This window comes from Apodemus sylvaticus, chromosome 22, assembly GCF_947179515.1.
Source record: "Apodemus sylvaticus chromosome 22, mApoSyl1.1, whole genome shotgun sequence".
NCBI lineage: Eukaryota > Metazoa > Chordata > Mammalia > Rodentia > Muridae > Apodemus > Apodemus sylvaticus.
Genome location: NC_067493.1, coordinates 936616 through 949847, shown reverse-complemented (window position 1 = coordinate 949847; position 13232 = coordinate 936616). Strand labels below are relative to the sequence as shown.

General features: G+C 37.6%; 1 protein-coding gene across 1 annotated transcript in view; it reads right to left on the bottom strand.

Moving 5' to 3' along the window:
- The window catches only part of LOC127673189 (uncharacterized), a 234185-nt gene extending 222179 nt beyond the window's left edge, over positions 1-12006 (bottom strand). The window contains 3 exon segments of the mRNA XM_052168797.1: positions 1021-1081; positions 1291-1405; positions 11746-12006. Coding sequence (XP_052024757.1) covers positions 1021-1081; positions 1291-1405; positions 11746-12006 — 437 coding nt within the window.
- Between the last annotated feature and the right edge of the window lie 1226 nt (positions 12007-13232).

The window sequence follows — 13232 nt, the reverse complement described above, 5'->3', positions numbered from 1 at the left end:
TGTTTACAATTTGTCTAATGGTAAAGAAGCATCAGATCTTAAGATTTTAGCTCTTTATATGTTCATATTGTTCTCTCTCATTACGAGTTGTTCAAGATAAGTGTGATGGTTATTACATGGCTCATATATATAGTACCCTCTTTTTATATGGTGTATTTTAGCTATCTGAAGAAAGTTTGAAAATCTCTGATTTGTATAACACTGGTTGCATTCATATTTTTCCTCTAGTGTGAATTACAACACATGTGACTGGGAATCAGGACACACAGAAGAATTTCCAAATTCCTAGTACCCATAAAGGTTTTTTACACAATGAGTTTTGGGATATCCCCTGTAAAGCTAAAAAAAAAACAACTAATTGCAAATGTCTTTCATATTCCTAATTTCTGTCAAAGGTAGAATACTACATATCTTCTTTTTTTAGAACAAAAATTTTATGTTTCTTCTTTCCATATCCCTATGCTCACATAATTATTATCCATTGTGGCACATGATATACCTAATAAAAAATGATAAATGAAAGGTTTACTCATTACATTCACACTGTTTGAATTTTTGTTTCTCATAACATGTGCAATATGGAGTAATGTTTCTCCACAACAATATTCTTGGTTCTCATAAAATTCCCTCTCACCAAACTGAACCATATTTCTACAAGAATATGAGTATCACCAAATTTTCTATGGACTATTTGCTTATTAGAATGTTTTGGATATAAATTTATCACTATTCAATGTGCAATTTCTAAATACTATGAGACTATACAGATGGGCAGATCCACAGCACAGGTCTAATGGAGCTACTTATCAAATGGATACACAAATCAGATACTGGATCTTGAGGTACATGGTTATGTAAGAATATTATAATCATATCTACACTTAAAGGTACATGGTTATGTAAGAATATTATAATCATATCTACACTGTTATTTTACACTTTTGCTTTTTGCTGGAGATTCCATAAGATATTAAAATTTCTGCAAAGACAAATTTGTAACAGCTTGCACATGAAAATTACCTCTCATGACTTCTATTATTTTGACAATGTTCTTCAAGATGATGCTCTTCGCAATTATAGCCTAAAACACAGTAATATAAAATGAATGATATAGTATTGGAAAATAGGCAAAATTAAAGGTACTGTGAATTTTAACTGTACCATGATAGTTACAGTGAAAATTCAGTGAAACTGAATCATTCAGCTCAATTTTCATACAATTAAAATAATAGAAGATCATCAATAACCAAGAAACATTTATATCCTTCAGAAAAAAAATAACATTCTTACCTATAGCTTTGAGGTTCAGGTAGGTTTCCAACATCACATTTTTGTAGAGTCTCTTCTGGGAAGGATCCAGCAAATTCCACTCCTCCTCAGTGAATTTCACATGCACATCATCAAAAGTCACTGCATCCTAAATATCCCATACATGTACAACACAAAGCATGATACTAACATCACCAGAAAATAAATATATGCTTTCTCAAATATATATTCACATAATTCTCGTGCTTGTTCTGCTTATTTTCTGACTCAGAATTTATAATCACTGTGTCATTTTAGAAGGATTTTTAATTATAAGATACACCTCTGTCACCTTTGAACACTTTGAATAGGATACAGGCTTGCTAGAGAAATGCCAACTGAGAGGGACATGCAGGGAAAACAGATCCACAGTACTGAGAACACACCTGAAAAATTGTATGAACATTTACTAACTACAAACATGATGGGCAAGCTGGGTGTATTTGCTCATGTCTTTAATCACAGAGGCACAGGCAGGTGTATGTCTAATAACTTGACACTGGCATGACCTTTGTAATGTGTTCTATGAGACTAAAAGTTATATTTTAAAACCCTCAATCCATACAAAAATCAGCCAAGGAAATAAAAGTGATATAGAAACCACAGTTCTTTACTAAAGTTCCTGCAAAGAATTATACATTCACTGCACATCTGAATTCATCTGGCAGAAACAGGAAGTGTAACAGTTTAAACTTTAACATTAATAAAATTTTACTAAAAGAGAATACATGCTTAAATTATTACAAATGGACAGATGAAAATAATAGTAATATAAATGCTGATCATAAATAAGCAAATTAGGGTAGGAGAGAGAGCTCAGTATTGGAAAGCACCTGCTGGTCTTCCACATAATGGTGGAAAATTCCTCGTAAACACATGGGGGACCAACAGCTACTCATTACTTCAAGATTAGGAGTTCTGAGGCTATCCTCTGACAACACTAAAGATGAGACAAAAATGGTATTCATATTCAAGCACACAGGCAAAATATTTCCATTTACTCAAACATTTGAGAACAAACACAAGACTGAGAAAGAACAGCATTCATGTGAAACCTAATGAACCTGAATCCTCAGATAATATTGATGTCATGAATATATGCCATTATGAGAAATAGAATATAATCTATATATTTGGGCAAATGTCAACACTAAAGATGTGGAGGAAAAAACCGCACAAAAATATGCTTATATTGCAAGCACAAGACATGTGTCTTTTGCGGTTTCTCTTCCTACGTTAAGGACAGACAAGGTTCACAGAGAAATATGTTTTGGAAAAGAAAAGCAAAAAATAAAATAAATTTAAAAATATAAAACAACCAGACTAATAAATAGATTATTAATGAATAGCAAATGTTTCTATTGTATTTTATATAATTTAAGGAAAGAGATTATACTGAAGGTTTGGGAGCATGAGAAGAAAGCTGAAGTGTCAGTTTCACCCACAACACAGTAGACACCAAGAACACAATATTTCCCCTCTAATAGAAATGGTGGGTTAAATTTGGAGCAGAGAGTAAAGATATGGCCAATGAAAATTTGCCCTACTTGGCTGCCGTTGTCTATTGAGAGGATCCACCAAGCAGCTGACTGAAAAAGCTGCACAGATCCAGAGTCAAACCTTGCATGGACTTTGGGGAATATTATGGAAGAGTTGGCAGGAAGATTGAAACCCCTGAGGAGGACAGGAACTCCACAGGAAGACCAAGATACTCAAGTAACAAGCACCCATGGGGACACTCAGAAACTAAGCCACAAACCAAATAGCATACACAGGACGGACTAAGGCCCCTGGCACATATATAGCAGATGTGCAGCACAGAAGCTCAGAAGGTCGTCTAATAACAACTGTAGCAAGGGCTTTCCCTATAGCTGTGGGGGGGGTATATCTTTTGAATCTGTTTCTTTAACTGGGCTGCCATGTCTGGCCTCAGTGAGAGAGGATGTACTTAACTCACGATAGAATTGATGCACCAATTTTTGGGCTACCTGGGGGCCCCACAACCTCTCAAAGAAAAACAGAGGAGACTGGGGGAGGGACTCTGCCATAGCAAGGGACATATAATGGGGATAGTGATAAGAGTGACAATGAATATATAAATTCTTGGAAAAGCAAAGAAAGAGAGAAAAATAAAATTTTCATTCTATAAACATTATCCTGGAAGGTATCTGGAATGGCTCCTACCAGAAGATCTTCCACAAGTTCCACAAAGAAAGCCAGACAGGGCAGACAAGCAGCCAAAGACATCATCCTATCTAGAAGGTTTTTGTTTCAATCAACTGCATCCTGATCCTTGACACTATGGGCAAATATTCATCCTGTGATGAAAATGCATTCAGTCTTTCTTCAGGGATCATAACAGTCTGCAGGAACTCCTACACTGTTCAAACATCTAAAGTCTCTTCTGACACACAAGGAAAAATCTTGAAGGTCAACTTTTGTAACAGCTTGGGTACATCCTCTCCTTGTATACATCTCTCCATGGCAGATTTACCAATGCCTTAGTTATCTCAACAAGCTGTGGTTGCAAAATGCAACTCAAGAATCATCCTCATAATTTCAGTGCAATGAACTCTCATGGAGTCTTCCCATTGCTCTGACTCTGCCAAAAGATGGCTGGAATCGTGCCAAATTGAAACCATACTGGAGAATCCGGGATCTCGAATTTATCATCTATCAGTTTTCAGAAGCCACACCATATGAAAGATCCTCTTAAGTTTGGCTTCTAAGGTGATGGACTCTGCCTCACCTGGTCCACTTATAACAGCTAGAAAGTGAAAAAAATCAAGATGTCCCTCAACCAAAATTTGGATAAAGATTATGTCGTTCATTCACAAAATGGAATTCTATTCAGCTAGTAAAAACAAGAACATTATGAATCTTGCAGGCATATGGATACAACTAGATACTATCATCCTAAGTGAACTATCCCAGACCCAAAGGGACATGCATGTATGTACTCACTTCATCCTTCAGATGACTGTAGCTCTGAGAGGTTGAAATGCTATCAACTTCACCTCTCTCCTGATTATGTTCCTTATGGATTGCTAGGATTTTCTTACCCGGCCCACCTCCTCTCCTAGCTTCCAGCATCAACCAGCAATCTCTCTTGAACATAACCAATAGTTCAGTAAAAGAGCCAGCACTCAGCCAACACTCTAAAAATATACAAAGAAAACTGTAACACAGGAATAACACTCCCACAAAAACAAGAAAAACTGAGAAACTAGTACCTCGACCAATAATCACCAAAAATGCAAATTTTCTAGGACTAGCATAGAAAGATATGTAATACCAGCCAGGAAAATAAGTCACCATCCTCAGGCTCTCACTCCTTTCCTTTTCCACAAACAACCTCTTTTGTATCAGAGCTCTTGTGTATTTTACTTTCTCAATATATGTTAGAGAAAGAGGAGGAAGAGGAGGGGGAGGAGGAGGAGGAGGAGAAGGAGGAGGAGAAGGAGGAGGAGGAGGAGGAGGAGAAGAAGAAGAAGAAGAAGAAGAAGAAGAAGAAGAAGAAGAAGAAGAAGAAGAAGAAGAAGAAGAAGAAGAAGAAGAAGAAGAAGAAGAAGATCAGCATAAAGAAAATATTTCTAAGAAAACCACAAATGAAATCTTTCATTGACTATAGGAAGGTGTGTATTAATGTACAAGAAGCATCAAAAATACCAGATAGGCAAAGAGACGTTTGCCATATCATAATCAAAATAATAAACATATTAGTTAAAGAAACAAAATAAATTATAGCAGAAAAAATTAACAAACCAAGCAAAAGAAAAACTAGTAATGTTTGAAATCAGAAATATTAGATTCATATCTGTGTTCTTTTTTTTAAGGAATAAATTCATTCCTTATGCAATGTTCTCCCTGCATGTATTACTGCAGGCCAGAAGAGGGCACCAGGTCCCATTACATATGATCATGGAACACCATGTGGCTGCTGAGAACTGAACTCATGGCCTGTGTAAGAACAGCCAGAGCTCTTAACCTCTGCACCATCTCTCCAGGCCTAATCCTGCCTTCTTAATGTATATTGTAAAAGACAAAAAGCTTTGGACACAGTTGCTGCATAGTCACAGAACCCACCCAAGCTTCTACAAGAAAGCAACTAGTCCAGAGGTTTTGGACAGAATTACAATCAGCCGTGATACTGAAGTTATTCATAGGTCATTGTCTGAACTAGCAGGTTAGAAGCACCACTACAAACCTCAGATGTGGTCACATCTGGCTGATGTTTCTGATCCAACCCCATAGAGAACTCACCACCCCAATGCATACAGCTCAGCCCCATGTTCCTCCCCATTGTGGGCAGATATCTTGTGCTCACCATGTCTTGATTTCAGCGTTTCCCTGAGGTCCCCCTCACAGCAAACAACAGCAGAGCTCAGAGGAGGACACAGAGAATCATTCACACTGCATAGCCACAGGGAACACACCAAAAGGCACCCTGAAGATCCCACCTCTTTTTCTGCCTGGCAGGTCTGCCTGGTGTCCTTTGATTGGCCAGTGAGTCTTAGCCCTCCTCAGGTTAAAGTGTGCTTCCTATCCAGGACCACACCTACTCAAGATCTCAGGAGTGGTTTGCATTCCATTAACATTTGAAATAAGATATCAAGAGGCATCACACCCCACACAACCCTGAGGGAGGAACAACATTCCAGCTTAGGCTTGTCAGCTTCCTGCTTGTCCCAATCTGATGCCAGGACCCTGCATTTACCAGTACCTGTGCCTGAACTTTTCTCAAAGCACTTGTCTTCTTTCCATAATAATGATGAAAAGTTTGCCTAGACCATTACTGAAGGTTCATTGGATGTATAAATCTGACCCAGGAATTGATGACCCAATGTAACACCAGCCTGGTCTACAGAGTGAGGTCCAGGTCAGCCTCTGCTATACAGAGAAACATTTGTCTCCAAAAAAAAAAAAAGAAAGAAAAAAATAACAAAAACAAACCAAGTGGGTTTTTTTTTGTTTGTTTGTTTGTTTTGTTTTGTTTTATCTAAATCCTGGGCTCAGGGAAACTGAAGCTCCCTTCTCAAACAACACCATAAGAAAAGCCAGAAACATAAGGGAAACATAAGGGAAACACTGTTGAGCACTATTACTAGTCAGCACATTTTCAACAGTGGCAAATTAAAAAACAAAATACAGTTGGATTAGGACAGATTTTCTAGAGAAGCCTATCTCAAATCATAGAGAAAAATGAATCTTTCTATGTATATAGAAAAGGTAGCTAACAGAATGTCCTGATAAAGGCTGATGTCCTGATGTCAGCCAAGGCGAATTAGAAAAATCAAGGACTGGTGGATTTCATGTTGCAGATTATTACAGCTGATCTTCAGTGTATACCAGCATATTTAATAAATAAATACTTTCTAATGCCAGTTTAAAAGAAACAAACAAACAAATCACCTTTGATTTATAAAATAAAATACTACAAGTACCAAAACAAAAGAACTGTTTTTTCATGACACTTCTATAGGTAGGTTGCAAAAAACACATATAGCCTAGATCAAAAGTGGATAAGACCATCTCAAAAGTTCAAGATGAAGAAAGGGTTTCTCACTTCAAAAGGTATAATTAAGAAACATCCCCCAGAGTAAGCACGGTGAGAGTTAGGGTTAGGGGATTAGGGGTTTCTGGTTAGGATCAGGACAAGGGTTGTTAGGGTTAGAATGCTTAGGAAATTAAGGAGTTAAGATAGGATTACAGATTTAAGAAAAGTCCCTGGGTTAGCCTCAAGGTTAGGGTTAATGTGGCCACCATTATTCTTGATGGTCCCACTAAGTCAATCGTATCCCTGTTACACAACAAAGAAATGTTAGGGTTGTGGTCAGTCTCAGGATCAGGTCAAAGGATTTGTTTGTTGTTGTATGTGAACTCAGTTTCTATCTTTTTGCTCATCTGCCTTCCTAGTCCTCATTTTTTATAATATCAAAATCTTTTCTCTCCCAGTGAAAGTGGAAAGTGAGTTATCCATGAACCTAGAATTCCCAGATGGGAAATATCTTTGCATTATTATGAGGTCCTGTTCACAGACAACAGAAAACCACTACTCCTTTAGTTTTTCTAAGTTTCATCTGGGGATCCTCATAAGATGTACAAAATCATGGGACTTGGTGCCCCTCTTTGGTAATATCATAAGTATTGCATGGGCCATTTGTCTTCACCACATCTTTAGTAAATATAACCAAATGGTACAAGACAAAATGGTCTCCATCATTATTCTTGCTGGTGTCACTGAGTCAATAGGAACCCAATTACACAAAATACCACAACTATAAGCTATTCATTTTATATCTTAATGTTTTGTTCTGTTCTTATTCTGATAGCTTCTACCTTATTCACTCAATGGTTTCTCTAAAGAACCTAAAAGTTTATCCATACCACTTCCAAACTAGCATACTGAAAAAGGAAGTGATGACTCTGATATTCACAAAATCAGACAGATAATCAAGGGAAAGTTGCCAAGGGCAAGACCGACTGCTGCCAGCAAAGGATATCTGTGCTACTCTGTGTTGGGTCTCAGTGTCAGTTATTTATGCAGCTAACTCAGTGATAAAATGGCCTTCAGTACTCTTCTGCTCTAGATATGTATGGTTTACTTTCTGTCCAAATTAAAAATATGCTTACTAAAGATTTGTGGTAAAGTTTTCACAAAATGATCAATGAAAATTATGGAAAAAAATCTTGGACAAGCAATAAACATAAATTTTTGGCTTAATGAAATTTGTCTTTTATTACTTATATATAGAATATCCACATGGGATCATGGTTTATTCTTCACATCTTTTTCTTAATACCAAATAGATTACAAGTAAAGTAAACTGGTTTACTTAGACTAAGATATTTTTATTCAGAATAAATAAAACTTAAAAATTAATATGAATAGACAAATGTATATTTAATCAATAAATCCCCACAGGTAAAATAAATATGAAATGATATTATGTCTCTGAATCTTTATTTGTAATGGATAACATGAGGATATATATTTAAATTGTAATGTCTACTTTTAAGTACCTGATATATGTAAACATACAGATCTGGTCACAGTGGTATCTCTATGAACCCTATCCCAATGCTAGTACACAACATGGTCACTATCCCTTAGGGTTCTAAATTAGTTTTGAAGATTTTTGTTTTCCTAGAGCAGGATTTGTTTTTTATATTGGATATTGTCTTCACTCAATGTAAGAATGATACATGAGTGCTTTTGAAAATGAAATATACACGTGTAAATATTTGTATAGACAAAAACACTTTAATAATTTAAACAATATTTATTTCCCAAAATGCCTTATTAAAAACCAATAAATATACTAAGATAGAAAGATCAGCACAGGGCTTCTGACTTATTGTCTAAATTAAACAACAACCATTTTCAAATCTTCAACTCCCTTGAATTAATATAATCACCGAAGGTCTTTTTAAATGTTATTAAAACTCTGTGAAATGAGAGGACATGTGTGGCCAATATTTCTATAATTTTTAGGGGGAATAACTAGTTAGGTCATGTGAATTTGTCTAAAGATATCCTGAGTAAATTGTTTTGATGTATAGAATGTACTTCAGGGCTGGAGAGATATTATGCTCCCATATATGAAATAAATAAATACATCTTTTTTTAAAGAAATGCTTGGTCAATTTTCTTTAGGGAAAAACAATAATTTTACCTTTTATCCTTTGATAAACTATGATACGTTTAAAATGTGGTATCATTGAAACTTAGAAAAGGGGAATAAAAATATTTTATTCCCCACTCCTGAATTAATGTTCTGACAATAAATTGTGGATTTATTTGTTAAAACTATTTTAACTTTTGGTGTTAACATTTAATGGTCTTAAAAAAGAAGTATTGATATAGAGAGACTTCTATGTCTTCTACTCTGATCCTATATAGTTGTAGTTCAAGGCCGTTCTTTTCTCTTCTTAAAAAGCTTTCTGAAAGCACATTTTCTAGAAAGAAAAAGAGCCAAGACTACTGAGTATCATTGGCCATCTTATTTTTCATCCCAACCATTGGACAGAAACAATAATTAAAGCTACCTTTTTTGCGGTAAATATTATTATTATTTTTTACCACAATTGAATGATAAGTATTCCAAGTAAAAGACACAAAAGACTTGGTATTTATAATAAGTTTTAATGCACTAGAGTTGGACGGACTATTTTGTATAGTTCCTGTTAATAACTGTGAGATATCATTTGTCTGCAATGGGGGAGCTAGAGAAAGGACCCACGGAGCTGAAGGGCTTTGCAGTGCCACAGAAGGAACAGCAATGAGTCACCCAGTACTCCCAGAGCTCCCAGGGACAAAATATCAACCAAAGAGTACACATGGAATTACTCATGGCTCCAGACGCATAGGCAGTAGAGGATGGTATTGTTAGACACCAAAGGGAGGAAAGGCCCTTGGCCCTGGAAAAACTTGATGCCATAGTGTAGAGGAATATCAGAAAAGAGGAGCAGCTTAGGGTTGATTGGGGAGGGAAGACGGCTTAATGGATTTTTGGGGGAGGGGGAACCAGGACAGGGGACCAAATTTGAAATGTAAATAAAGAATATATTATAAAAAAGAAAAAAATGAATAGAAAAAAATTGGATACAATGGTCAAAAATAAATCTGGATTATCAAACTTTACTGGGACTAAACAACAAAGAGTTCTGTAACATATGAGAAAGCAAAGTTACAAACAATTGGAGAAAGGAAGAAGGAGAGGAAGAAGAAGAAGGAGAAGGGGAAGAAGAAAAGGAAGAAGGAGGAGAAGGAGAAGAAGGAGAAGGAGAAGAAGAAGAAGAAGAAGAAGAAGAAGAAGAAGAAGAAGAAGAAGAAGAAGAAGAAGAAGAAGAAGAAGAAGAAGAAGAAGAAGAAAAGGAAAAAGAAGAAAAAGAAGAGGAGGAAGAGGAAGAGGAGAAGAAGCAGGAGGAGGATAAAGTCTGGAAAATATTTCCAATAAAATCATAAATGAAAATTTTGCTAAACTAAAGGTGTCTGGTAATGTACAAGAACCATCAAAAATACTAAACAGATTGAGAAAAAGTACCTTTGAAACATAATAATCAAAACACTAAACATAAGATAAGGAAATATTAAAAAAAACTGCAGCAGAAAAATTTAACAAACTAAACAAAACAAAAACTAGAAATGTATGAAATCAGAACTGTTAGCTTCATATCCATCTTATTTTTACGGAATTAATTCATTACACACACAATGTTCTCCTTGCATGTATTCCTGCAGGCCAGAAGAGGGCAACAGATCTCATTACATATGGTTGTGAGCCACCATGTGGTTGCTAAGAATTGAACTCATGAACTGTGTAGGAACAGCCACAGTACTTAACCTCTGAGCCACCTCTCCAGGTCTATTCCTGCTTTCTTCTTGTATATTATAAAAGACAAATGGATGCTGCATAGTCTCAGAAACCACCCATGCTTCTAAAAGAAAGCAACTGGTCCAGATGTTTTGGACAGAATTACAATCAGCCATGATACTGAAGTTATTCAGAGATCATGGCCGGAACTATCAAGTAAGAAGCAACCACTAGAAACCTCACAGGTGTTCACATCTGGATGATCATTCCAATCCAACCCCATAGAGGACACACTGCTCAACCACATGTTCCTCCCCATTGTGGGCAGTGATCCTGTACTCACCATGTCTTGATTTCAGAGCTTCCCTGAGGTCCCCTCACAGCACACAACAGCAGAGCTCAGAGCAGGACACGGAGAACCATTCAAGCTGCACAGCCACAGGGAAAATGCTCAATCAGCATAAATGTCTAGAAAACATTTCCAAATAAAACCATAAATGAAAACTTTCTTAAACTAATGGAGGTGCCTGTTAATGTAAAAGAAGCATCCAAAATATCAAACAGATTGTAGAAAAGTAATCAAAACAGCAAGCATCAAAGGAAAACAATATAAATAACTACCACATAAATAACTAACAAAACTAAAGAAAAAAAAATAGCCTGGGACGTAGCCCCGTCCATTGCACAGCCTTTGACACCAGCCAGCTCCAACCTGATTATTTATGTTCCTTGGGAAAGCGCCAGCCCAGACCTCTGTAAACTCTACCAGGTCTTTGACTTTTCTCAGCCCAGCCTGTGTCATTAAGGAACAGGATGCAGTTTATTGGCCTGTGAATTCCCTTCCTGTCTCACCAGCTCACAGCCAGACGCCAGGGCCAGGCACACAGCCCAGCGATCCATGGTGGCCAGGCTCGGCTTCTGTTCCCACAGGAGGGTCATGCCAGGAGGCCACTGTCCCCACCTGGAGGAGCACAGAGCGGGTTTGCACTCTGCCCCGCTGCAAACATTCCAGAGCGGGAAGCCCATGCCTTGCCCAGCCAATGTCCCTGCCTGGAGGAGCACAGAGAGTTTGCACTCCGCCCTGCTGCAAACTTTCCAGAGCGGGAAGCCTGTGCCTTGCCTGTCCACTGTCTCTGCCCAGAGCACAGAGAGGGTTTGCACTCCACCCCGCTGCAAGCTTTCCAGAGCGGGAAGCCCGCGTATTGCTGGTCCACTGTCCCAGCACAGAGCATAGAGAGGGTTTGGACTCCGCCCCACTGTAAACTTTACAAAGCAGGAAGCCCGCTTCTTGCCCGGCCTCTCCAAACTTACAGACTGCTTCGGTGGAGAGGATAGGAGGATAGCGCGGTGTGACTTGAGAGCTCACAGACACCCACAGCATGGAACACTATCTTCATCCAGATGCGCATGCGAATGCGGTCCCGTTCCACAATTCCAGGCCCGGCTGCTCAGAGCCCGGGAAGCTCAGCAATCGCAGCAGTCACTAAATGCGAGCGCTCACCTCTTCCCGCCTCTGCCAGACCTCCGACAGACGCACACATTCAAACTCCCAGCCCACTTTCATTCATGAAAATTAGACAGGAAATGACGACATTCCAGGAGGCTGGATGCTGGGCGGGCGCTGCGGTGACGTTAGGGGTGGTGCCAGCGGTTGCCGGGTGACAGACAGGGACGCCAACATGGCGCTTGCCAGGGGCTGAGGTGCATGGTCATGGGCCTGGGGCAAGGCTCGGGGGACGTCAGAGGGCGCGGCCAGCGGTTGCTGGGTGACAGTCAGGGAATCCAACATGGCTCCCTCCCGGGGCTGAGATAGATGGGCAAGGGGCAGGGTTGGCGTGATGGCAGCCACAGGGCCAGCAGTCTCTCAGTGACTGACAGTGATGCCAATGACATTTTCACTGAATTTGAAGAAATATATTAATATGTGTGTTAAAATTGAAGAATTTGATGTAAAATAATACACATGAAAGTGTACACATAGATAATGCATCAAAACTGACTAACAAACCATGTAAAAAAATTCTAATCAAATTGATGGCTTTCATGGAAAATACTTCTTATAAAATTGAAGAAATATACAGAAAATTTATTTAAAATTAAGATTTGGCATTGAAAATAAATACATAAAAAGTTGACAAAGAAAACTAAATGTGTAGGCAAACTCAATTTTAGGAAAAAATTGAAAAATAATGTGTTAAAATTGAAAAATCTGTTAGAAAATAATGATGGTAAAAAGATAAATTATCTTTACTAAATCAAGGACCTAGAAACATTTTCTCATAAAATTCATGATTTTCAAGGAATTTGTTTCTGATATAACTGAAACAATATATAGAAAAGTAGTGTTAAATTGAAGGTTTTCACTGGAAATTATTCAGATAATTTTGTATACATAAAAACATCTCTAAATAATTGAAAAATTATATAGAAATATTTTCTGATAAAATTAAAGTTTATCTTAACTAATATCTGTAGTGATATTGAAGATATGTGTGTTCAAATTGAAGAATTAATTGGAAAATAATAATAGTAAAATGGTAAACATAGAAAATATACCTAGAACATTGTCCAAGAACCTAGAAAAAATTTGATAGAATTGAAGATTTT